The sequence below is a fragment of the Rana temporaria genome, chromosome 11 (assembly GCF_905171775.1).
Source record: "Rana temporaria chromosome 11, aRanTem1.1, whole genome shotgun sequence".
In the NCBI taxonomy this organism is placed as follows: domain Eukaryota; kingdom Metazoa; phylum Chordata; class Amphibia; order Anura; family Ranidae; genus Rana; species Rana temporaria.
Genome location: NC_053499.1, coordinates 19,051,707 through 19,076,043, shown reverse-complemented (window position 1 = coordinate 19,076,043; position 24,337 = coordinate 19,051,707). Strand labels below are relative to the sequence as shown.

Below are 24,337 nucleotides of genomic sequence, written 5' to 3'. Positions count from 1 at the left end.
CCTTTAATTTTGACCTGGCGATCCTGTGAGTAACACACGACCTGTCCCGTCCTAGGGTGACAACGTTCACTTAAAGGGGTTGTAAAGGTACAATTTTTTTTCCTAAATAGCTTCCTTTACCTTAGTGCAGTCCTCCTTCACTTACCTCATCCTTACATTTTGCTTTTAAATGTCCTTATTTCTTCTGAGAAATCCTCACTTCCTGTTCTTCTGTCTGTAACTCCACACAGTAATGCAAGGCTTTCTCCCTGGTGTGGAGTGTCGTTCTCGCCCCCTCCCTTGGACTACAGGAGAGTCAGGACGCCCACTAACACACAGCTCCTTTCTCTATCTGCAACGTAGAGCGTCCTGACTCTCCTGTAGTCCAAGGGAGGGGGCGACACTCCACACCAGGGAGAAAGCCTCGCATTACTGTGTGGAGTTACAGACAGAAGAACAGGAAGTGAGGATTTCTCAGAAGAAATAAGGACATTTAAAAGCAAAATGGAAGGATGAGGTAACTCTGTGTGGCAAGACTGGGCACAGATAATAGGAAATCTTATTCTCTACATTGTGACAACATTTTGTTTTTAAAGAAGATCTGTAAAGAAGAGAGGACCAAAATCACTCCTGAGATGTGTGCAAACCTGAACACCAACAAGGGTTTCTCCACCAAGTACTAAGTCATGTTTTGCTTGGGGATCAAATACTTATTTTACCCACTGAACTTCAACTCAATTTATAACATTTGTATCATGTGTGTTTTTTCTGGATTTTTGGTTGATATTCTGTCTCTATTATGTAAAATACACCTGTGATAACAATTATAGACCCTTCATTTCTCTGTAAGTGGGCAAACTTACAAAATCTGCAGGGGATCAAATCATTATTTTCCCCCACTGTATGTCTAATTTAATAGACCAAAAGGGTGCAAGAACCAGAAGTTCATTAACCACTTAAGGACCAGCCCATGTACATATACGTCCACAATATGGCACGTACAGGCACATGGGCGTATGGGTACGTCCTCGCCTATTAGCGGGTGGGGGGTCCGATCGGGACCCCCCCCGCTACATGCGGCGGTCGGGTCCGCTCGGGGAGCGATCCGGGACCACGGCGCGGCTATTTGTTTATAGCCGCTCCGTCGCGATCGCTCCCCGGAGCTGAAGAACGAGGAGAGCCGTGTGTAAACACGGCTTCCCCGTCCTTCACTATGGCGGCGCATCGATCGTGTCTTCCCTATAAAGGGAATGACGCGATCGATGACGTCATTCCTACAGCCACACCCCCCAAACAGTTGTAAACACATACTAGGTGCACCCTAACTCCTACAGCGCCACCTGTGGTTAACTCCCAAACTGCAACTGTCATTTTCACAATAAAGAATGCAATTTTAAAATCGCATTTTTTGCTGTGAAAATGACAATGGTCCCAAAAATGTGTCAAAATTGTCCGAAGTGTCCGCCATAATGTCGCAGTCACGAAAAAAAATTGCTGATCGCCGCCATTAGTAGTAAAAAAAAAATAAAAATAAAAATGCAATAAAACTATCCCCTATTTTGTAAACACTTATAAATTTTGCGCAAACCAATCGATAAACGCTTATTGCGATTTTTTTTACTAAAAATAGGTAGAAGAATACGTATCGGCCTAAACTGAGGAAAAAAAATGTTTTTATATATGTTTTTGGGGGATCTTTATTACAGCAAAAAGTAAAAAATATTGCTTTTTTTTTCAAATTGTCGCTCTATTTTTTGTTTTATAGCGCAAAAACTAAAACCGCAGATGTGATCAAATACCACCAAAGAAAGCTCTATTTGTGGGGAAAAAAGGACGCCAATTTTGTTTGGGAGCCACGTCGCACGACCGCGCAATTGTCTGTTAAAGCGACGCAGTCCCGAACTGTAAAAACACCTTGGGTCTTTAGGCTGCATATTGGTCCGGGGCTTAAGTGGTTAAATACCTTTTATTGTCTTCCATCAAGTGTGCCGAAAAAAATGTTGCTCGTCCGGGATAATGGCTGCGACTAGCGATTATTGCTTCTACAGGTTATAGAGCAACTAAAATTGTGCCAAGGAACCCCAAAGCTACATGTACATAAAAAAGCTACACGCTACATCATTTTTACCCCATAGAGACTGTACCAGTGTGGCTGTAGGCCCAATCTGACTTGTGGAAGATGTTGACAGGTGACCTTATCCAAATGTTTTGGGGATCCAAAGCTTTTTCACTACGAGTTGGATGTACTGAACATGATTAAAGGGTCACTAAAGGAATTTTTTTTTTTAGCTAAATAGCTTCCTTTACCTTACTGCAGTACTGGTTTCATGTCCTCATTGTTCGTTTTTGCTTTGAAGTTGCTGTAATTCTGCTGTGATCTCCACACTTCCTGGTTGCCTGTTTCCTTATAACCATCATACTGGGAGATTTTCACGGTGGTCTAAGCTGTCATTACTGTGTGTCTAAAACTCCTCAGAACCAATCAGATTCATTTTAAAAACAAAACACTGCCCTGGATTTGTTTGTTTTTGTTCTGTGAGTCTTCCCGACTCACCTCTCACCCGGAACTTCATGTATGTTCCTTTAAAGCCGAAAGTGAAACTAGAGGCACATTATATGATAGATTAAATTCAATTTTTAATCATTTTTAAAAGGAATCAGTTAACTTTTATGTCTCTATACCCAATAAACAGTCATTTCAGCAAAACAAATATTTTCCTTTAGTGACCCTTTAATATGGTCTTCTAGACTTCATACCCCCTAGATCAGGGGTGTCAAACTCAATGTCATCGTGGGCCACATCAGCATTATGATTGCGCTCAAAAGGGCCGGTTGTATCTGTAAGATTACATGTCCAGCGCATCCCCTCCCCTTACATTAGATGTCAAGAGACACCCCACCATCAGAAGTTGAGTCCCCCCACTCTCCCTTACATCACAGTGCACCCCCCTTTCCTTATGCTGCTGCTGGGAAGAAGCTGGATGCGTTGCTTGAAAGCAATAAGTAAGGGTCTGGAGTAGGACCAGAGGAGGGCTGGAGCTCTCCTGCAGCTGCAGGATAGGTGCGAGGGCCACATGAAATGACCTGGAGGGCCAGATTTGGCCCGCGGGCCTTGTGTTTGACACCTGTGCCCTAGATCCTTCGTTGTGCCTGCTTGGCTTAATGGATGACATTGGGGTTGATTTACTAAAGGCAAATAGATTGTGCAATTTGCATAGTGCAGTTGCTCCCAAGCTTAGCAAATGAGGTAAAGCTTCACTTGGTAAAGAATACCCGATAACATGCAAGGAGAGTAAAAGAAACCAAATTTTTGCTTGCAGTGATTGAATGATGGAAGCCAGCAGAGCTCCTCCTCATTTACTAAGCTCTGGAGCAACTGCACTTTGCAAATCACAGTCTAGTTGCCTTTAGTAAATCAACCCCACTATGTCCGGTCCAAAAGCTTATAGCACAACGGTGGACTTGCTTTTTGCTCCACCAGATTTCTACGGTTAACAATATCCTGGTCTGTGAGAAGCTGATACATCAAAGACCGGGTTGCCTAACTACATTTGTAAAATTGTGGGGGGGGGGGGGGGGGGGGGCTGATTTGATGTCATTGCATTCATTTCTTCAATATTATTTTTCCCTACTCACTCAGCTCGGAGATGCTGCCGACACATGTGGCGAGGAGCGATTGTTCCAAAGTGCGCAGTTCAAGGTGCGTGTACGCGTCTGTGGTGTCATCTCTGGAAACAGAATTGTCTTTATATGGGCTGAAGTATGGGGGGAGTGAGAGGACACCTAGAAGACAAAAGAAAAAAATGGCATGACATCAGTCGGCTCTGTTCCAAACACAAGACGGAATTATATTTTTTTACACTACAATTTTGCAAGTTCTAGCATAAAAAAATAAACATATAGATAATTGCTCAAAAGAATTCAGTTGCATGACATAGAATTAAAGGGTAACTCCACTTTATTTGTTGTAAAAAGTAGGTGCTGTTACTGATTACATTTTTCGTGTTCGATTAATCGTTTTTTTTTTGTAACAAAATAAATATTGCACTGGAGATAAAATCGATGTAGCTACATAAACTGTAAAAATGGTGCGAGTAATACCAAAGGGTAGCAAAAGCAGTCATAAAAACATGTAGCCAAGTATGATACTGGTATAAAAATGTGTACAACGATACCACTGCTGAATCCAGATGAGGAGGGGTTAACATCAGTCCGTCGGCATGTAGATGTCCCGTGAAGGGATCTATCACAACTCCCAGTGGATGGCTGTAGAATTCCAGGTTGATAGAGGGAAGTGATAGAGGGAAGTGTAACAGCCCTTGCGTGTGGCAGATAGGAAGGTCCCGCCGGCATGCAGCTATGAAGGCACAGCAAAGGAGACCTTCAGATGGACACGGCAAGCCCCGCCGGTGTCCGTGAGGTTACCGGATCTCCAACGGAACTCCCTGAAATCCCGAAAGCCCGCGGAGAGGTAAGTACCGATCAAAAGAATTTTGATTGATCAAAAAAGTTAACGATTAATCGAGGAATTAATAGTTAATTTCCACAGCCCTACCTTTTTATTTTACTTGCATGTCCCCCTCGGATCTACAGCAACTGCACTTCCAAGTGCACTTTTAGTGCAAAGTGGATTTGCCTTTCATAAATAACCCCCATTCTCTCTAATTGAACCCAAATGCACCCTCTAAGGAGTGAAACACCATAGTGCACCCGAAGGTCCATGCGATCTTTGCCCAGATTTTAGGTCACATGAATTGGTTTGGCAATTTTTCATTTGCAGTAAGAAAGAATCAGTATTTTATTAAGAAGGATAAAGTGATTTGGTAACAAATACCTTATTGTTTCATGGGAAGCTCACATTTTAGGTCTACTTTAGCTCAAACCTGTAAAGGCGTACGTAAACACCATTAGCAGTGGGGGGGGGGGGGGGGGGGGGGGTGGTGAAGCTGTCCTGTACACTACTTATCATGGATTCATTATGAAATGACAACTAAAACAGCATAGAATTGCAAACCTGCCAAGGACATGAAAGAATGTAGCCAAGTTCATCACTTAAAGGGGTTGTAAAGGTACAATTTTTCCCCCTAAATAGCTTCCTTTACCTTAGTGCAGTCCTCCTTCACTTACCTCATCCTTCCATTTTTCTTTTAAATGTCCTTATTTCTTCTGAGAAATCCTCACTTCCTGTTCTTCTGTCTGTAACTCCACACAGTAATGCAAGGCTTTCTCCCTGGTGTGGAGTGTTGTGCTCGCCCCCTCCCTTGGACTACAGGAGAGTCAGGACGCTCTCTACATTGCAGATAGAGAAAGGAGCTGTGTGTTAGTGGTAGGGGTGCAACGGATCAAAAAACTCTCGGATCGATCCTCGGATCAGGAGTCACGGATCGGATAATTTTCGGATCAGTAAAAAAAAGTTTTGTCTTTTTACATTTTTATTAATATTTTTTTTTTTTACTACTAATGGCGGCGATCAGCGATTTTTCTCGTGACCGCAACATTATGGCGGACACATCGGACAATTTTGGGACCATTACAGTGGGAAAAATGGCAATTACAGTGTTACTGTTTTACTAGTGTGGGGGCATTGTTGGCTATGGCTATTATTACAGTGGCAAAAATGGTAATTACAGTGTTACTGTTTTACTAGACCGAGTACATCAGTACAGTGAGTTGGCTAATGGCTATTAAGCCATTAGCCAACTCACTGTACTGATGTACTCGGTCCGTCTCACTGTACTCAGGTTGCATGCAGAGTCAGCGGCGCAGCGCGCTCTTGCAAAATAGAAAAAATCCACGAGCAGAGGGAGGGGTGATGACGTCAGCGTGCACCGCCGCCGAGTGTACCAAGATGGCCGACCGCTCCGGAGCTAGGCCGAAGCCGCGGTCTTTCCTAAGGCCGCGGCGGCGGTGCGTTCCGCGGATCGCATACTGTGCCGATCCGAACAGGTCGACCCCGTTCGGATCGCGGATCGGGCACGATCCGTTGCACCCCTAGTTAGTGGGCGTCCTGACTCTCCTGTAGTCCAAGGGAGGGGGCGAGCACAACACTCCACACCAGGGAGAAAGCCTTGCATTACTGTGTGGTGTTACAGAAAGAAGAACAGGAAGTGAGGATTTCTCAGAAGAAATAAGGACATTTAAAAGCAAAATGGAAGGATGAGGTAAGTGAAGGAGGACTGCACTAAGGTAAAGGAAGCTATTTAGAAAAAAAAAATTGTACCTTTACAACCCCTTTAAATTTACTCCTAACAATTATACTCCACTTTAATTAAATTAAGCTTAGACAGAATAAATGAATATCTTAAAGCGGAGTTCCACCCTAAAAAATGAACTTTCTATTAACAGCTTGCCTTTAATGTAAACATTTTTTTTTTTTACTCACTTCTATCTGGCTCTTACTAGGCAGATTTCGTAATCTGCCTAGTTCCTGGTTCTAGGTGGTTCAAATTCCTGTCCTAAGACCCCATTGCCTCCTGGGAAATGATGACACTCATTTCCCAGGAGTCTCTGGGCATTAGTGTGCCTAAAAATCACCCAGCATGCACCTCTCTAGGGAAATCCATGAAGAAAAGGGAACTGGGCTTCACATGCCCACACATATGATGGATACGGCCACAACATGAGCTGGAGGATATAAGGCTATAAGTGTTTGCAATGATTTCTGGAACATTGGGGGAGCTATTAATACGTTTTAGGGACTATTTAACCACTTAAGGACCGTCGGCAGAATGGCATGGCTGGGCACAATCACATACATGTACGTTGCCCTTTAAGAGCCCAGCCGTGGGTCCGGCGTGCTCGCGACCCGGTCCTGAGCTCCGTGACCGCGCCCGCGGGACACGATCGCCACCGGTGTCCCGCGATCGGGTCACAGAGCTGAAGAACAGGGAGAGGTAAGTGTAAACAAACCTCTCCCCGTGCTTCCTAGTGAGCCTGTCACTGATCGTCTGTTCCCTGTCATAGGGAACGACGATCAGTGACGTCACACGCCCCCCCCACAGTAAGAAACACATTAGACGACACTTAACCCCTTTAGCACCCCCTACAGGTTAACCCTTCACTGCCAGTGTTATTTTCACAGTAATCAGTGCATTTTTATTGCACTGATCGTTGTGAAAATGACAATGGTCCCAAAATAGTGTCCGATGTGTCCGCCATAATGTCGCAGTCACGATAAAAATTACTAGTAAAAAAAATATTTAATAAAAATGCCATAAAACTATCCCCTTTTTGTAGACGCTGTAACTTTCGCGCAAACCAATCAATAAACGCTTATTGATTGATTTGAAAAATAGGTAGAAGAATACGTATCGGCCTAAACTGAGGAAAAAATATGTTTTCTTATATATTTTTGGGGGGATATTTATTATAGCAATAAGTAAAAAATATTGAATTTTTTTCAAAATGTCGCTCTATTTTTGTTTATAGCGCAAAAAATTTGTGGGAAAAAAAGGACATCAATTTTGTTTGGGAGCCACGTCGCACGACCGCGCAATTGTCAGTTAAAGCGGCGCAGTGCCGAATCGCAAAAAGTGGCCTGGTCCTTTAGCTAAGTGATTAATATGATTAATTTTAGCTTGCAAACAAATAAAAGATTATCCCCGGAACCCCGCTTTAACTAGCTGCTACAAACAATGTGCATTTTTCACATAGCAGCTTACAAAGAACACATAATAAGACATATTCCCGATCAGAGGGCAGGCTAAGACCATTACAAATAAAAGCTGTCATTATTGTGGAAGAGCAGACATGAATAACCTGTTGGCGCGGAGCCCTCCTTTATATTCTTCCACTCAGCCATAACGAAGGCGACAAAAACCAGGAAGGATTTTTAGAGGTGAAGGATGGAAATGTTTCTTCCAAATATCTTTCTGGGGAAGTTAATAACTTGAGCAGACAAGGAAACTATTCTAGTAAGCGGTATTTTCGCCTCGCGGCTGCCTCGGCGCTCTTCACGGAATGGATACGCCATAAAACGGAGGCCATGGACGACTGCTATTCCGATCACAAGTTACTAGATAGGAACGGAGCGTTAAATCGCTGCCAGATGACAGCTCATTGACTGGAAGAGCCTTGTTTGCCATGATTTATCAGGGAATACGATTTTCCAGAGTTACTTAGCGTGGCCATTAAAAGATCAGCCGTTCGCCTTTTGATGGCACAGGAACGCACCCAGCGAGTGGGTTAGATATTGCCAGGCTAGACTAAAGACACCCTGTCTTGCCCATTAAGGCCATATTGACAATGCCTCTTTAAAGGGGTTGTAAAGGTAAATGTTTTTTCACCTTAATGCATCCTATGGCAGTGTTCCCCAACCCCCGGTCCGCGGCCCACTACCGGGCCGCGGCACTTCTGCAGCCGGGCCGCGAGCAGGCGGCATGAGAGAGCCTCACATGCGGACCGTGGCACTCCGCCATTCGGACCGCAAGGAGACTTTTCTTCCTCCTGCGTCGCTCATAGAGCCGACAGCGGGAGGCGTTACAATTCTGGGTGGAGGGCGGAGCTGCCCGAGGTTATCAAACAGGCGATTGGCTGCTAGGACTGTCCTTCATCCTACCAGCCAATCACCTGTTTGTTACCTCGGCCTTCCATCCAGAACTGTCCCGCCTCCCTCCCTGCAACTTTTCTCCTCATGCTGTGCCTCCTTCCGATCTGTCCCTAAGTGTGGGGGACGGAACCGAGGACTGTAATGTGTGGGGGGACGGAACTGAGGACTGTAATGTGTGGGGGACAGAACCGAGGACTGTAATGTGTGGGGGACAGAGCCGAGGACTGTAATGTGTGGGGAACAGAACCGAGGACTGTAATGTGTGGGGGACAGAACCGAGGACTGTAATGTGTGGGGGACAGAACCGAGGACTGTAATGTGTGGGGGGGGGAGGCTGAGGACTGTAATGTGTGGGGGGGAACCGAGGACTGTAATGTGTGGGGGGACGGAACCGAGGACTGTAATGTGTGTGGGGGACGAAACCGAGGACTGTAATGTGTGGGGGACGGAACCGAGGACTGTAATGTGTGGGGGACGGAACCGAGGACTGTAATGTGTGGGGGACGGAACCGAGGACTGTAATGTGTGGGGGATGGAACCGAGGACTGTAATGTGTGGGGGATGGAACCAAGGACTGTAATGTGTGGGGGACGGAACCAAGGACTGTAATGTGTGGGGGGGAGAAGGCTGAGGACTGTAATGTGTGGGGGGGAGAAGGCTAAGGACTGTAATGTGTGGGGGGGGACTGAGGACTGTAATGTGGGGGGGGGGACTGAGGACTGTAATGTGGGGGGGGGGGACTGAGGACTGTAATGTGTGGGGGGGACTGAGGACTGTAATGTGTGGGGGGGACTGAGGACTGTAATGTGTGGGGGGGACTGAGGACTGTAATGTGTGGGGGGGACTGAGGACTGTAATGTGTGGGGGGGACTGAGGACTGTAATGTGGGGTTATGATATAATTAGGGGCAGATGACAGTACTGTTAATGGGGGAGCCCAGAGTATGACAACACTACCAGTGACAGGGTGAGTGTGAGCAGGGCCTAGTGGGGGCACTAGCTTCATCTGTTGGGGCCTTACCACATCTGGTGGCAGGCAGCATGGCAAGTGACAATCCACATCTGGTGGCAGGCAGCATGGTAAGTGACAATCCGCATCTGGTGGTAAGCAGCGTGGCAAGTGACAGACTCAAAGCTCCCACTGATTCTGCATTATGGTGGGTTTAACTTTATTTATTACTACAATGTAATAAATAGAAATAATGCGCTGACAAATTGCCTGCGAAAAATCGCTTACCCCCCCCGCATGCCATCCTCAACCTCCCCCCAACCGGGCCTTGGCAAAATTTCTTCCATGCAGCCGGTCCCCGGTGCCAAAAAGGTTGGGGACCACTGTCCTATGGTACACAAAGCTCCACATCCTGTCAGGGAGAGAGGAGACCGATCTGTGTCCCTTGTACATAGGGACACAAATGGGTCACCTCCCCCAGTCAGTCCCCTCCCCCCACAGTAAGAATCACTCCCAGTGAACACATTTAACCCCTTGATCGCCCCCTAGTGTTTACCCCTTCCCTGCCAGTCACATTTATACAGCGACCAGTGCATTTTTATAGCACTGTTCGCTGTATAAATGTGAATGGTCCCAAAATAGTGTCAAGTGTCCGATATGTCCGCCGCAATATCGCAGGCCTGACAAAAAACGCAGATCGCCACCATAACTAGTAAAAAAAAAAATAATAATAAAAATGTCATAAATCTATCCCCTATTTTGCGCAAACCAATTAATATACGCTTATTGCAATGTTTTTTTTACCAAAAATATGTAGAAGAATACATATCTGCCTAAACTGAGAAAAAAATATATAAAAAAATAAATAAAAATTGGGATATTATTATAGCAAAAAGTAAAAAAAAATGTGTTTTTTTTTTCAAAATTTTCTATCTTTTTTTGTTTATAACGCAAAAAATAAAAACCGCAGAGGTGATCAAATACCACCAAAAGAAAACTCTATTTGTGGGAACAAATTTATAATATTATTTGGGTACAGTGTTGTATGACCGCGCAATTGTCATTCAAAGTGCGTCAGCGCTGAAAGCTGAAAATTGGTCCGGGAAGGAAGGAGGTTTAAGTGCCCGGTAAGGAAGTGGTTAATGTTTATTTAGGGCGCAATATGAAACATGGTTGCATACAACATCCCCCAAATATGAACCTTTGCCCCCTTACCTGAGCTACCACAGCAGAGCAGGGTGGTGGCGTCACTGCACGTGTAGTTTATTCATTACTTCCTCCAGGCCCGTAACAGAATGTCAGTACCTCTGTACAGCCCCGGGACTAGGGGTAGCAATTCAAGAGCCTGTGCATTACACCCATGAAGCAGTTCAAATGCTCTGCAGGTCTAAATGCTAACATTGAATAAAATATACTTTTTTTTATGCTATTGTTGTTGGTGCATTTATTACAATTTTCCAAAAGGTGGTCTATGCCTGGGTGGTCTTTAAGGCCCGGTTCACACTGCTGCAAATTCTTTTGTGAACTTGAGCAGTTGCGATTGCTCAAATTCGCAAGTCATTAAAATAACATTGTTTTCCATTAGTGCCGTTCACATCAATGCGTTGCGAATATAATCTGCGGGGAAAAAAGGGTCCTGTGCGAACTTGATCCTTGTGCGATGCAAATTCAGCTCTATGGACTGGCATTCCTTGAAATCGTGGCCGCAAAATCGTGGCAAATACGCAGCCGTGAAATCGCCACAAAAATGTTACCGTGATTTTGAATTGCCAGCAGTGTGAACCTAGCCTAAAAGGCATAGTTAGACCCCTTTTACACTGAAGCGTTTTTACAGCGTTTTAGCATTAAAAATAGCGCTATTAAAACGCCCATAAAACGCTCTCCATGCATCTCAATGGACCCTTTCACACCGAGTCCTGCAAGCAGCATCTTTGGAGCAGCTTTTGGGTGCTGAAAAAAAAAAAGCTCCAAAAACGCCCCTCTCCATTGAAATGAATTGAAAGCGCTGTAAAAATCGCCTTACCCTTTCACACTGAGGCACTGCAAAAACGCCCTAAAACGTTAGGGTCTTAGCGGTGCTTTACCAGCCTTTTTTGGGCGCTGGCAGTGTGAAAGGGCTCTGAAAGCACTCTGGCTTTCACATTGGGATTGCAGATGAGGCTTCTTTCAGGCGCTTTACGGGCTTTTTTTTTTAATGCCAAAGCGCCTGAAAAACGCTTGAATAATGCCCGACAAACGCCCCAGTGTGAAAGGGGCCTTATGCCACGTATACACGATCCGAAAATTGGACGACAGATCGTCCGACTTTTTCCGTTTACTAGTCGCAAGTAGAAATTGAATACATTACTAGAGTCACGAAAATTCTTGTACGACAGAAAAAAAAAACTGAAGTGATGTCATGTGTTGTAATGTATTTGTGTAGTATTTTCGGACGACAACTGTACTGACCAAACGAAAATCGGACAATCTGGTATCGCACAACGAAAATTTTCGTGCATGTCCGATAAAAATAGGATTTTTGTACTCACCGTAAAATCCATTTCTCTGAAGTTCATGGACAGACACAGCATCCTTTGACAGTAGGGTTATGCACCTTCCTTCCAGGAGAGTAAACTCTCCTGGAAGGAAGGTGCATAACCCTACTGTCAAAGGATGCTGTGTCCATCCATGAACGAAAGAAATTATATCGGATGAACTAAAATGATCGGCTCGTCCAGCCCTGTACCAACGATCAGATAATCGGACGATTCTTCCTCGGACGACATTTTTCGTACAATATTCGGATCGTGTGTACGGGCCATAAGTCTTAAAATCTGATCGTGTGTACGAGGCTTTGGACAAGAGCACTCTGCAAATCCTGCTGAATACAGATTGGGGTAAATTGAGCCAACTTTTGCACAGCTGCGGCATTTCTCGGATTAGCCGCTCACTTACTACTTTTATTTGTTGCCTGGAGTCTTGCTTTACATTGTCATCTTGAAGGATGGCAGCACAAATGAGGTTTAATTTGGCAAAATTGTTTTTTTTTCTGTGTGCCAGTGATTAGCAAGTGCCGCAAAGACTGATTACCGAGGCGGCGCTCAGGGAGGACGTTCCAGCGGCATTGCGAGTTCTCTGGGGACAAGGAGAACGAGGCCTGAGCACGCTCAGACGGACATCTGTATGGGATAGATAGAGCTGTGCTATAAACAATACAATATACAGCACATAGGTAATGCCTGCCAAACCAGTGCAATCCCCCTGGAGGTTCCGGAGTGTTCCAGCTGGAAGCTCGCACCTAAACACTCCGTCTGATTTACTTTTGACTGAAGCCCAGAAGTGCTTGAAAACAGATCCATTTTAGCTTGTATTAAACCCGAGAGCCTCATCATCACAGGGGTTCCAAAAAGGAGAATGTGATAGGATTAGCTTTGCAAGTATATTTAGGACTTTCACAGTCCACTTTAGAGAGTTCGATCGTAAGCTCCATTATTTAACTAGTTTGTAATACCTAGAAAGGCAACACGCAGGGGCGGACTGACCATTCCGGCAATTGGGCACTGCCCAAGGGCCCCATGCCACTAGGGGGCCCCATCAGGGTTGCCAGCCTCAGTAAAACCAGGGACAGTATGTAAAAATCTGTGGTTTTTTTTTTACATCTGTCCCTGAAATCTCCCTTACCGACATCCTTTTGGTCTAAAAATCCCAAGATTATAGCTGCCCCGCCTCTCCGTCTTACGCAAACGACGTAGAGTTTAAAATTTCGACGCAGGGGACGGGGGGGGGGAACGACGGCCATACTTAATAGGGCTTAGTCAAATAGGACTTAGCCCTATTTTTACACGGCGTAACTCGACGTAAATTTAGCGCGACGGGCCCGTCGAAACGTTTGTGGATCGCTGTAAGTGTTCATTTGCATATTCTAGGCCGGCCGCAATGGCCTCGCCACCTAGCGGCCGGCCTAGAATTGCATCCTTAAGATCCGACAGTGTAATTCAATTACACATGTCGGATCTTCTGCCTATCTATGGTAAACTGATTCTGTGGATCAGTTCCATAGATAGAAACAGGGATACGACGGCGTATCCCTTTTGTGGATAACCCCCATTCTTCCCACTGATCACCAATGTAAGGAACATTCTTCTCACTGACCACCAATGTAAGGGGCATTCTTCCCACTGATCACCAATGTAAGGAGCATTCTTCCCACTGATCACCAATGTAAGGAACATTCTTGTCACTGACCACCAATGTAAGGGGCATTCTTCCCACTGATCACCAATGTAAGGAACATTCTTCCCACTGATCACCAATGTAAGGAACATTCTTCCCACTGATCACCAATGTAAGGGACATTCTTCCCACTGATCACCAATGTAAGGAACATTCTTCCCACTGATCACCAATGTAAGGAACATTCTTCCCACTGATCACCAATGTAAGGAACATTCTTCCCACTGATCACCAATGTAAGGAACATTCTTCTCACTGATCACCAATGTAAGGGACATTCTTCCCACTGATCACCAATGTAAGGAACATTCTTCCCACTGATCACCAATGTAAGGAACATTCTTCCCACTGATCACCAATGTAAGGAACATTCTTCTCACTGATCACCAATGTAAGGGACATTCTTCCCACTGATCACCAATGTAAGGGACATTCTTCCCACTGATCACCAATGTAAGGGACATTCTTCCCACTGATCACCAATGTAAGGAACATTCTTCCCACTGATCACCAATGTAAGGAACATTTTTCCCACTGATCACCAATGTAAGGAACATTCTTCTCACTGATCACCAATGTAAGGAACATTCTTCCCACTGATCACCAATGTAAGGGACATTCTTCTCACTGATCACCAATGTAAGGGACATTCTTCCCACTGATCACCAATGTAAGGAACATTCTTCTCACTGATCACCAATGTAAGGGACATTCTTCCCACTGATCACCAATGTAAGGAACATTCTTCTCACTGATCACCAATGTAAGGAACATTCTTCTCACTGATCACCAATGTAAGGAACATTCTTCCCACTGATCACCAATGTAAGGAACATTCTTCCCACTGATCACCAATGTAAGGACCATTCTTCCCACTGATCACCAATGTAAGGAACATTCTTCTCACTGACCACCAATGTACGGAGCATTCCTCCCACTGATCACCAATGTAAGGGACATTCTTCCCACTGACCACCAATGTAAGGGACATTCTTCCCACTGATCACCAATGTAAGGGGCATTCTTCCCACTGATCACCAATGTAAGGGACATTCTTCCCACTGATCACCAATGTAAGGAACATTCTTCTCACTGATCACCAATGTAAGGAACATTCTTCTCACTGATCACCATGTAAGGAACATTCTTCTCACTGATCACCAATGTAAGGGACATTCTTCTCACTGATCACCAATGTAAGGAACATTCTTCTCACTGATCACCAATGTAAGGAACATTCTTCTCACTGATCACCAATGTAAGGGACATTCTTCCCACTGATCACCAATGTAAGGAACATTCTTCCCACTGATCACCAATGTAAGGGACATTCTTCTCACTGATCACCAATGTAAGGGACATTCTTCTCACTGATCACCAATGTAAGGAACATTCTTCCCACTGATCACCAATGTAAGGGGCATTCTTCCCACTGACCACCAATGATAGGGAACTATTGCTTCCACTGACACCAATGACAGGGCACCATTTCTCCTACTGATACCAACAGTTGGCACTATTCCTTCCACCCACACCATTCCCCCTTCTCCTGCCCACAAGCACTGTGTCATTTTCTTACTCCCACTGACAACCAAGCTTGAGGCATTGGGACATTTTCTACTCCCACTGGCCATATTCTGACCCGTGTGAAGAGTGACGGAGAGTAATCTGGTCCTTTGTGTAGAAAGTTTGGAGACCCCTGAACGAGATCATAAATAAGAAGTAAAACATCTGTCCAATAAGACGACAGTCTGCAATGCGTGGAATACAAACACTGTGTACCGGCACAGTCTATGAATAATAGATTGCATTGGTCTGTGTGTAATTCCGGACATCAGGAACAAAACGTTTCGGCAATCTCAGCTCTTCCTGTAACGATGAAAAGGACGGACAATCCCGGACGTCTCCTCGTAGTCCCCTCCACCTGCCGATCTTTCCATGCCGGGAGGCCTATCTGTGACTCTACCACCGCCAGCGGCCGCTAATCACACCCAGATTATCTGTTGGATCAACATGACATCAACGATCTTCCCAGAGCAGGGAAACAGACAGACAGCAGTTTGGCCGCCGTACTTTGAGTTCTGCACGAGAGCGTCAAGTACTGTGATGTGTATTGGCTTGAAAGCTGAGGTTTATTCTGCTTACATTTTACTTCCCTGGTTCCTTGTTCTTCCCCTCATTAACATACTAATAACATTTCTCTCTTTTTACCATTTTCATTACATGCCTTATTATAGACCATTTGATGCCATCACTGGGTCTCTGTGCTTCTCTATGCATCGCAGGCAGATAGGGTTACACCGCGCCTCTCCTCCGGCACTCGTAGGGTTACACCGCGCCTCTCCTCCGGCACTCGTAGGGTTACACCTCGCCTCTCCTCCGGCACTCGTAGGGTTACACCGCGCCTCTCCTCCGGCACTCGTAGGGTAACACTGAGCCTCTCCTCCGGCACTCATAGGGTTACACCGCGCCTCTCCTCCGGCACTCATAGGGTTACACCGCGCCTCTCCTCCGGCACTCATAGGGTTACACCGCGCCTCTCCTCCGGCACTCGTAGGGTTACACTGCGCCTCTCCTCCGGCACTCACAGGGTTACACTGCGCCTCTCCTCCGGCACTCACAGGGTTACACGGCGCCTCTCCTCCGGCACTCACAGGGTTACACGGCGCCTCTCCTCCGGCACTCACAGGGTTACACCGCGCCTCTCCTCCGGCACTCGTAGGGTTACACCGCGCCTCTCCTCCGGCACTCGTAGGGTTACACCGCGCCTCTCCTCCGGCACTCGTAGGGTTACACCGCGCCTCTCCTCCGGCACTCGTAGGGTTACACCGCGCCTCTCCTCCGGCACTCGTGGGGTTACACCGCGCCTCTCCTCCGGCACTCGTAGGGTTACACCGCGCCTCTCCTCCGGCACTCGTAGGGTTACACCGCGCCTCTCCTCCGGCACTCGTAGGGTTACACCGCGCCTCTCCTCCGGCACTCGTAGGGTTACAACCACGCCTCTCCTCCGGCACTCGTAGGGTTACACCGCGCCTCTCCTCCGGCACTCGTAGGGTTACAACCGCGCCTCTCCTCCGGCACTCGTAGGGTTACACCGCGCCTCTCCGGCACTCGTAGGGTTACACCGCGCCTCTCCTCCGGCACTCATAGGGTTAGTGGCGGATCTCCTCCGGCACTCATAGGGTTACACCGCGCCTCTCCTCCGGCACTCGTAGGGTTACACCGCGCCTCTCCTCCGGCACTCATAGGGTTACACCGCGCCTTTCCTCCGGCACTCATAGGGTTACACCGCGCCTCTCCTCCGGCACTCGTAGGGTTACACCGCGCCTCTCCTCCGGCACTCGTAGGGTTACACCGCGCCTCTCCTCCGGCACTCCTAGGGTTAGTGGCGGATCTCTGGGCCCTGTCCCGTGTTTGGCTCTCCCCGGCATCTGGAGACAATTATTGTGTCCACTGATCAGCACCTTCCACACACGGCTCCATTTGTGTTGCTGATGCCAGAACTGTTAAATTGTTATTAATATGGAAGCACATCTGTCTCCGGAGACCCAGCTCCTCCGATTAACCCCTTCGCTCCCAGCACCACAACCATAGGGCCCAGCACAGACAGATAAAGGGCCCAAAGGTCTCACTTCACAAAAACAAAGCAGAGAAAACATGCAAAAGACAAGTAACCAATCAGGTTTCAGCTTTTCAGTGAAGGAAGGAATGGTATTGGTTGCTCTGGGCCCCCCCGGCTGCATATTTTCTCCTGTGTTAATGGCCCCGGAGCGTGTCTGTGCGACTCGGGGACACAATAATCCTCTCTCTGGGCAAACCGCAGAGACTGTAAAACAAACTATTCCTCTCATTTCCTGCAGCCCGGGGAGGAGGAGGGAGTGCCGGCCGAAAGTGGGCAACCCAAAGACAAACAAACCTTCCCCCCCTTATACCAATCCACAATAAATAATCACAAGCCCAATCATCTGCTACAATATGTGCGTGCCGGAAATTCGGAATCGCTATTTCCAGGGACAACCTGAGATTTATGGAGCGGCTCAGGAAATGTCCCAGAAAACATTCCACAAGATTTCCATGTTTTTATAAACGGATATGATGAGAATCACAGGAATAATAAAAAGATGTGGCACTTTACCTGACAACTATATCCCTTTAACCACTTAAGCCCCGGACCTTTAGGAAGCTAAATGCCCAGGCGATTCGGCACTGCGTCGCTTTAACAGACAATTGCGCGGTCATGCGACGTGGCTCCCAAACAAAATTGGCGTCCTTTTTTCCCCACAAATAGAGCTTTCTTTTGGTGGTATTTGATCAGCTCTGCGGTTTTTATTTTTTGCGCTATAAACAAAAATAGAGCGACAATTTTAAAAAAAAATGCAATATTTTTTACTTTTTGCTATAATAAATATCCCCCAAAAATATATATAAAAAAAAAATTTTTCCTCACTTTAGGCCGATACGTATTCTTCTACCTATTTTTGGTAAAAAAAAAAAATCGCAATAAGCGTTTATCGATTGGTTTGCGCAAAATTTATAGCGTTTACAAAATAGGGGATAGTTTTATTGTATTTTTATTAATTTTTTTTTTTTACTACTAATGGCGGTGATCAGCGATTTTTTTCGTGACTGCGACATTATGGCGGACACTTCGGACAATTTTGACACATTTTTGGGACCATTGTCATTTTCACAGCAAAAAATGCATTTAAATTGCATTGTTTATTGTGAAAATGACAGTTGCAGTTTGGGAGTTAACCACAGGATGCGCTGTAGGAGTTAGGGTTCACCTAGTGTGTGTTTACAACTGTAGGGGGGTGTGGCTGTAGGACTGACGTCATCGATTGTGTCTCCCCTATAAAGGGGATGACACGATCGATGCAGCGCCATAGTGAAGCATGGGGAAGCCGTGTTTACATACGGCTCTCCCCGTTCTTCAGCTCCGGGGAGCGATCGCGACGGAGCGCCGTCGTCCCGGAACACCCCCCCGAGGGAACCCGACCGCCGCATGGGGGGGGGGGGGGGGGGGGTCCCGATCGGACCCCCGACCCGTGGAAAGGCAAGAAGGCATCAAAACTATGAAGTAACACATGTGGAATTATACATAACAAAAAAGTGTGAAACAACTGAAAATATATTTCATATTCTAGGTTCTTCAAAGTAGCCACCTTTTGCTTTGATTACTGCTTGGCACACTCTTGGCATTCTCTTGATGAGCTTCAAGAGGTAGTCACCTGGCGCAGCACCCCATCACTCTCCTTCTTGGTCAAATAGCCCTTACACAGCCTGGAGGTGTGTTTGGGGTCATTGTCCTGTTGAAAAATAAATGATGGTCCAACTAAACGCAAACCGGATGGAATAGCATGCCGCTGCAAGATGCTGTGGTAGCCATGCTGGTTCAGTATGCCTTCAATTTTGAATAAATCCCCACCAGTGTCACCAGCAAAGCACCCCCTCACCATCACACCTCCTCCTCCATGCTTCACGGTGGGAACCAGGCATGTAGAGTCCATCCGTTCACCTTTTCTGCGTCGCACAAAGACACGGGGGTTGGAACCAAAGATCTCAAGTTTGGACTCATCAGACCAAAGCACAGATTTCCACTGGTCTAATGTCCATTCCTTGGGCCGGATTCAGGTAGCCCTGCGTAATATTGTGCAGGGGTAACGTATCTCCGATAGAGCCGCGCGCCGATGCGGGGGCTTCTATCCAAGGTAAGCAATACATAATGAGCTAGTATGCTATGCATACTAGCTCATTATGCCTTTTTCTTGCAGGTTTTTTTTAAAGATTTTTTTTAAGAGGGTTTACTTCCTCTTTAAAGCAAAGTTTTTCATCGGCGTGCTATCACCGCTGACAGGGCTTCCACCTTCACCTGGTCTTGCTTTCAAGTTGGCGGGCTCCTGTCCTTTGATAGGACGAGCCGCGATGACACGATGATGTCCCTCCTGCATGAATGCAGGAGCCGCAGTTCACGGCACAGGGCCCTGAAGGAACGACACACGCCGGAGACGTCGGCGGTTTCAAAAGTAAATATCTCCTAAACAGCGCACGTTTAAGAGATATTTACTGTACCTATAGGTAAGCCTTACCTACAGGTAAAAATCATTCATGGGAGTTTACTTCCACTATAAAAAGTCTTACCTTGCAGCACTGGGGTCCCCAAGCCAAGTCCTGAGCAGGACACCATCTGCTCGCTGAACATAGCCTAGATCCTACACCACCATCACACGCATCATAAATTGCCCCAGGGCACAGCAGGCTGTGTGTACACTAAAGTTGCTAGTAGATGGTATTATGGCTCTGAAAGGTACACAAGGGGTTAGTACCCCCTGCCAGAGGCCGCAGTGTGCTGTTTATTTTATGAATTGTGCATTTCTCCAGGATATACACACAAGCCGGAGTAGAATCTGTCCTTTGTATGGTGAACACACAGAATCCTGTTCTTTGGAAAGAGCCGTGTGTGTGTGTGTCTGACAGGACAAGCTTGTATGGCGAGCCAAGCAGAAGGAAGGCTGTATAGAATAATTTCCTGCAGGCCTGAAAGCAGAGCTGTTTGTATAGACCGCAAGTGACAACATACTGGGCCCGGGAGGAGGTACGGGGCAATGATGGACTCACTCTGGGAATACACTGCAGTGCGTGCCACTTTCCCATGACAGATGTACACTGCCACCATTCACTTTGGTATTTACTTTACTTTCGTGTTTGCCTTTCCATTTACTTAAAAGTATAGTGTTGTAGGGTAGGGGCACGGGACTGCCCAGTGTAGTTCCCTGGCTTGGTCATGGGGTGTTGCTATAGCTAGTTTTAGGAGTAGGTTTAGGGACCCGTTTTAGTGAGCAGGCAGTGTAGTCCTCCAGATCAGCCTTTTTCAACCATGGTGCCCAGGTACCCTGGGGTGCCTTGAGGTGTTTCTTCAGGGGTGCCTTGAGGTTTTTCTTCAGGGGTGCCTTGAGGTTTTTTCTTCAGGGGTGCCTGGAGGTTTTTCCTTCAGGGGTGCCTTGAGGTTTTTCCTTCAGGGGTGCCTTGAGGTTTTTTCTTCAGGGGTGCCTTGAGGTTTTTTCTTCAGGGGTGCCTTGAGGTTTTTTCTTCAGGGGTGCCTTGAGGTTTTTTCTTCAGGGGTGCCTTGAGGTTTTTTCTTCAGGGGTGCCTTGAGGTTTTTTCTTCAGGGGTGCCTTGAGGTTTTTTCTTCAGGGGTGCCTTGAGGTTTTTCTTCAGGGGTGCCTTGAGGTTTTTCTTCAGGGGTGCCTTGAGGTTTTTCTTCAGGGGTGCCTTGAGGTTTTTCTTCAGGGGTGCCTTGAGGTTTTTCTTCAGGGGTGCTTTGAGGTTTTTCTTCAGGGGTGCCTTGAGGCTTCTTCAGGGGTGCCTTGAGGCTTCTTCAGGGGTGCCTTGAGGTTTTTCTTCAGGGGTGCCTTGAGGCTTCTTCAGGGGTGCATTGAGGCTTCTTCAGGGGTGCCTTGAGGTTTTTCTTCAGGGGTGCCTTGAGGCTTCTTCAGGGGTGCCTTGAGGTTTCTTCAGGGGTGCCTTGAGGCTTCTTCAGGGGTGCTTTGAGGTTTTTCTTCAGGGGTGCTTTGAGGTTTTTCTTCAGGGGTGCCTTGAGGTTTTTCTTCAGGGGTGCCTTGAGGCTTCTTCAGGGGTGCCTTGAGGTTTTTCTTCAGGGGTGCCTTGAGGTTTCTTCAGGGGTGCCTTGAGGCTTCTTCAGGGGTGCTTTGAGGTTTTTCTTCAGGGGTGCTTTGAGGTTTTTCTTCAGGGGTGCTTTGAGGTTTTTCTTCAGGGGTGCTTTGAGGTTTTTCTTCAGGGGTGCTTTGAGGTTTTTCTTCAAGGGTGCTTTGAGGTTTTTCTTCAAGGGTGCCTTGAGGTTTTTCTTCAAGGGTGCCTTGAGGTTTTTCTTCAAGGGTGCCTTGAGGTTTTTCTTCAAGGGTGCCTTGAGGTTTCTTCAGGGGTGCTTTGAGGTTTTTCTTCAGGGGTGCCTTGAGGTTTTTCTTCAGGGGTGCTTTGAGGTTTTTCTTCAGGGGTGCTTTGAGGTTTTTCTTCAGGGGTGCTTTGAGGTTTTTCTTCAGGGGTGCCTTGAGGTTTCTTCAGGGGTGCTTTGAGGTTTTTCTTCAGGGGTGCCTTGAGGTTTCTTCAGGGGTGCTTTGGGAAAGTACCGAAAAATTGCCCCAAAAAAATGTATACAAGCCGATGGCCTTTTAGTTACACAAAGCCACAGATTTTCATTGTACACCATTACAACCTTCTAGCTGCCAACCTCCCAACGATCAATGACATCATCAGTTGATAAGGAGAATGTCAGTTGCAGTGTCCTGTCGATAAATGCTCCCTGTTGAATAATACCTGCCCGGTACTGCGCTTGCACAGTATCGAGCCGCCAAAAACCTCTGAACATCCGAATTGCCGATCAGCTGTAAACGGTGCCTGCACACTATAGCCAACATAGTGCCACACGCTCTCGATGCTCGTGCCCTTAACACATGTAGGAAGAATAGCAGATAAATTTGTTTAAGAGATGTGTTTGAGTTTTGTCACAAATTACGCCCCCATCTTAACAGCATTGCCCATCATTACAAAATAAGCCCCCTTCTGTTGCCACTCGCGCCCATCATGAACAAGTCTGCCCCTTGCAGCTTTGCACGAGCATTGGGAGCTTATTCCAATGTCACACTGATATCAATAAGATCCAAAAGGTTTATTCGCCACAATCAAAAAGTCCAAATAAGGAGGCACACAGAGAGAACAATTGCTACTGTATATAAGGCCCATTCAGAATCCCTGTATAATGTTATATGATACAGCTACAGCGGGAAAAAGTCAACAAACTTCTCTTCGCAATATTGTGCCCCTGGGTTCGGGGATCTAGAAATACTTCCCGAGTCAAGCAGAGCCCTCATTTAAAGGCCAGACCCAAACATTTAAGTCTTAAAATTGGTTCAGAGGTCAAGAGCCCTGACAGCCGGATAATGACAGGGTCTTTCTGCCTGCGTCAAATGATTTACAAAGTTCAGGATGACCCTGGAGGAGGCCAGGACACTAAACCTGGAATTTTCCATTTTGCAGTTTTAAGAAGTAAGTGTAATTTTTTTAGGTATAGTCACGACCGTGCACGAGACTGACCATGAATGAATGAATGGCCCATTTTAGATGGAGTAGGGAAGGTATTATCCTATGCCAAGCTCAAGGCTGATCAGGTTCTTGGTGACTCGATCTCCCATAAACTCCAGATAGAATGAGTTTGGCTGAAAGATAAGCTACTATTGTCACCAACCTAGGCATGCAACATTCTCGGCAAGTTTTGCACAAACACTTCTCTTGAAAGGAAAGAACGCGGTGACGTCATCGCGTACGACGAGCTCGTCACATTCGATGCTGTCGCCGCTATCTTGCTGCACCCTACCTATGCCTAGGAAGCTACCGCGCATGCGTCAGTCATTTCGAGCATGCGCAGGTTTCCACGGTGACAGATAAGTATACACACTCTCGGATTTCTCAGCAGAAAAACTGCAGAGAATCTCACGACGAGAAAATAGAGAACAGGTTCTCTATTTTTGTCGTCTAGATTCTGGGCGGTTTTCTTGTCGAGAAACCTGAAAGCCTCGTACACACGCTCGTTTTACTCGGCAAGAAAGCTCTGCCAGCAGTTTTCTTGCTGGTTCTTGCCGAGGCGGTCCTTAAGTGGCTTAACCACTTAAGGACCGCCTCCTGCACATATACGTCGGCAGAATGGCACAGCTGCGAACAAGCACGTAAAGGTACGTCCTCTTTAAGTGCCCAGCCGTGGGTCGGGGGCGTACGCCCGCGACCCGGTCCGAATCTCCGTGATCGCGGGACCCGATCGCCGCTGGAGTCCCGCGATCGGCCCCCCGGAGCTGAAGAACGGGGAGAGCTTCCCCGCTCTTCATTGTGGCGCCGTCATTGATCGTGTGTTCTCTTTTATAGGGAAACACAATCAATGACGTCACACCTACAGACAAATGAGGTCACACTTAACCCCTTCAGCGCCCCCTTGTGGTTAACTCCCAAACTGCAATTGTCATTTTCACAGTAAACAATGCATTTCAAAAATGTGTCAAAATTGTCCGATGTGTCCTCCATAATGTCGCAGTCACGAAAAAAATTGCAGATCGCCGCCATTAGTAGTAAAAAAAAATTTTTTTATAAAAATGCAATAAAACTATCCCCCCTTTTGTAAACGCTATAAATTTTGCGCAAACCAATCGACAAACGCTTATTGCGATTTTTTTTACCAAAAATAGGTAGAAGAATACGTATCGGCCTAAACTGAGGGGAAAAAAATAATTTTTTATATATTTTTGGGGGATATTTATTATAGCAAAAAGTAAAAAATATTGCATTTTTTTCAAAATCGTCGCTCTATTTTTGCTTATAGCGCAATAAATAAAAACCGCAGAGGTGATCAAATACCACCAAAAGAAAGCTCTATTTGTGGGAAAAAAAGGACGCCAATTTTGTTTGGGAGCCACGTCGCACGATCGCGCAATTGTCAGTTAAAGTGACGCAGTGCCGAATCGCAAAAACTGGCCTGGTCCTTTAGCTGCCTAAAGGTCCGGGTCTTAAGTGGCTAAAGCGATTCAAACTTTTGGAAGTCCTGTCTACTAAATACTTTTGCCATGGGGAATTTCCAAAAAAAAAAAA

At 46.4% G+C, this 24,337-nt stretch overlaps 1 protein-coding gene across 1 annotated transcript in view; it reads right to left on the bottom strand.

Annotated features, from left to right (window-relative positions):
• ABTB2 (ankyrin repeat and BTB domain containing 2) overlaps positions 1-24,337 on the bottom strand; it is a 143,255-nt gene that overhangs the window by 56,257 nt on the left and 62,661 nt on the right. Inside the window, exon 2 of the mRNA XM_040328097.1 lies at positions 3,616-3,762. Coding sequence (XP_040184031.1) covers positions 3,616-3,762 — 147 coding nt within the window. The remainder of the gene's footprint in view (positions 1-3,615; positions 3,763-24,337) is intronic.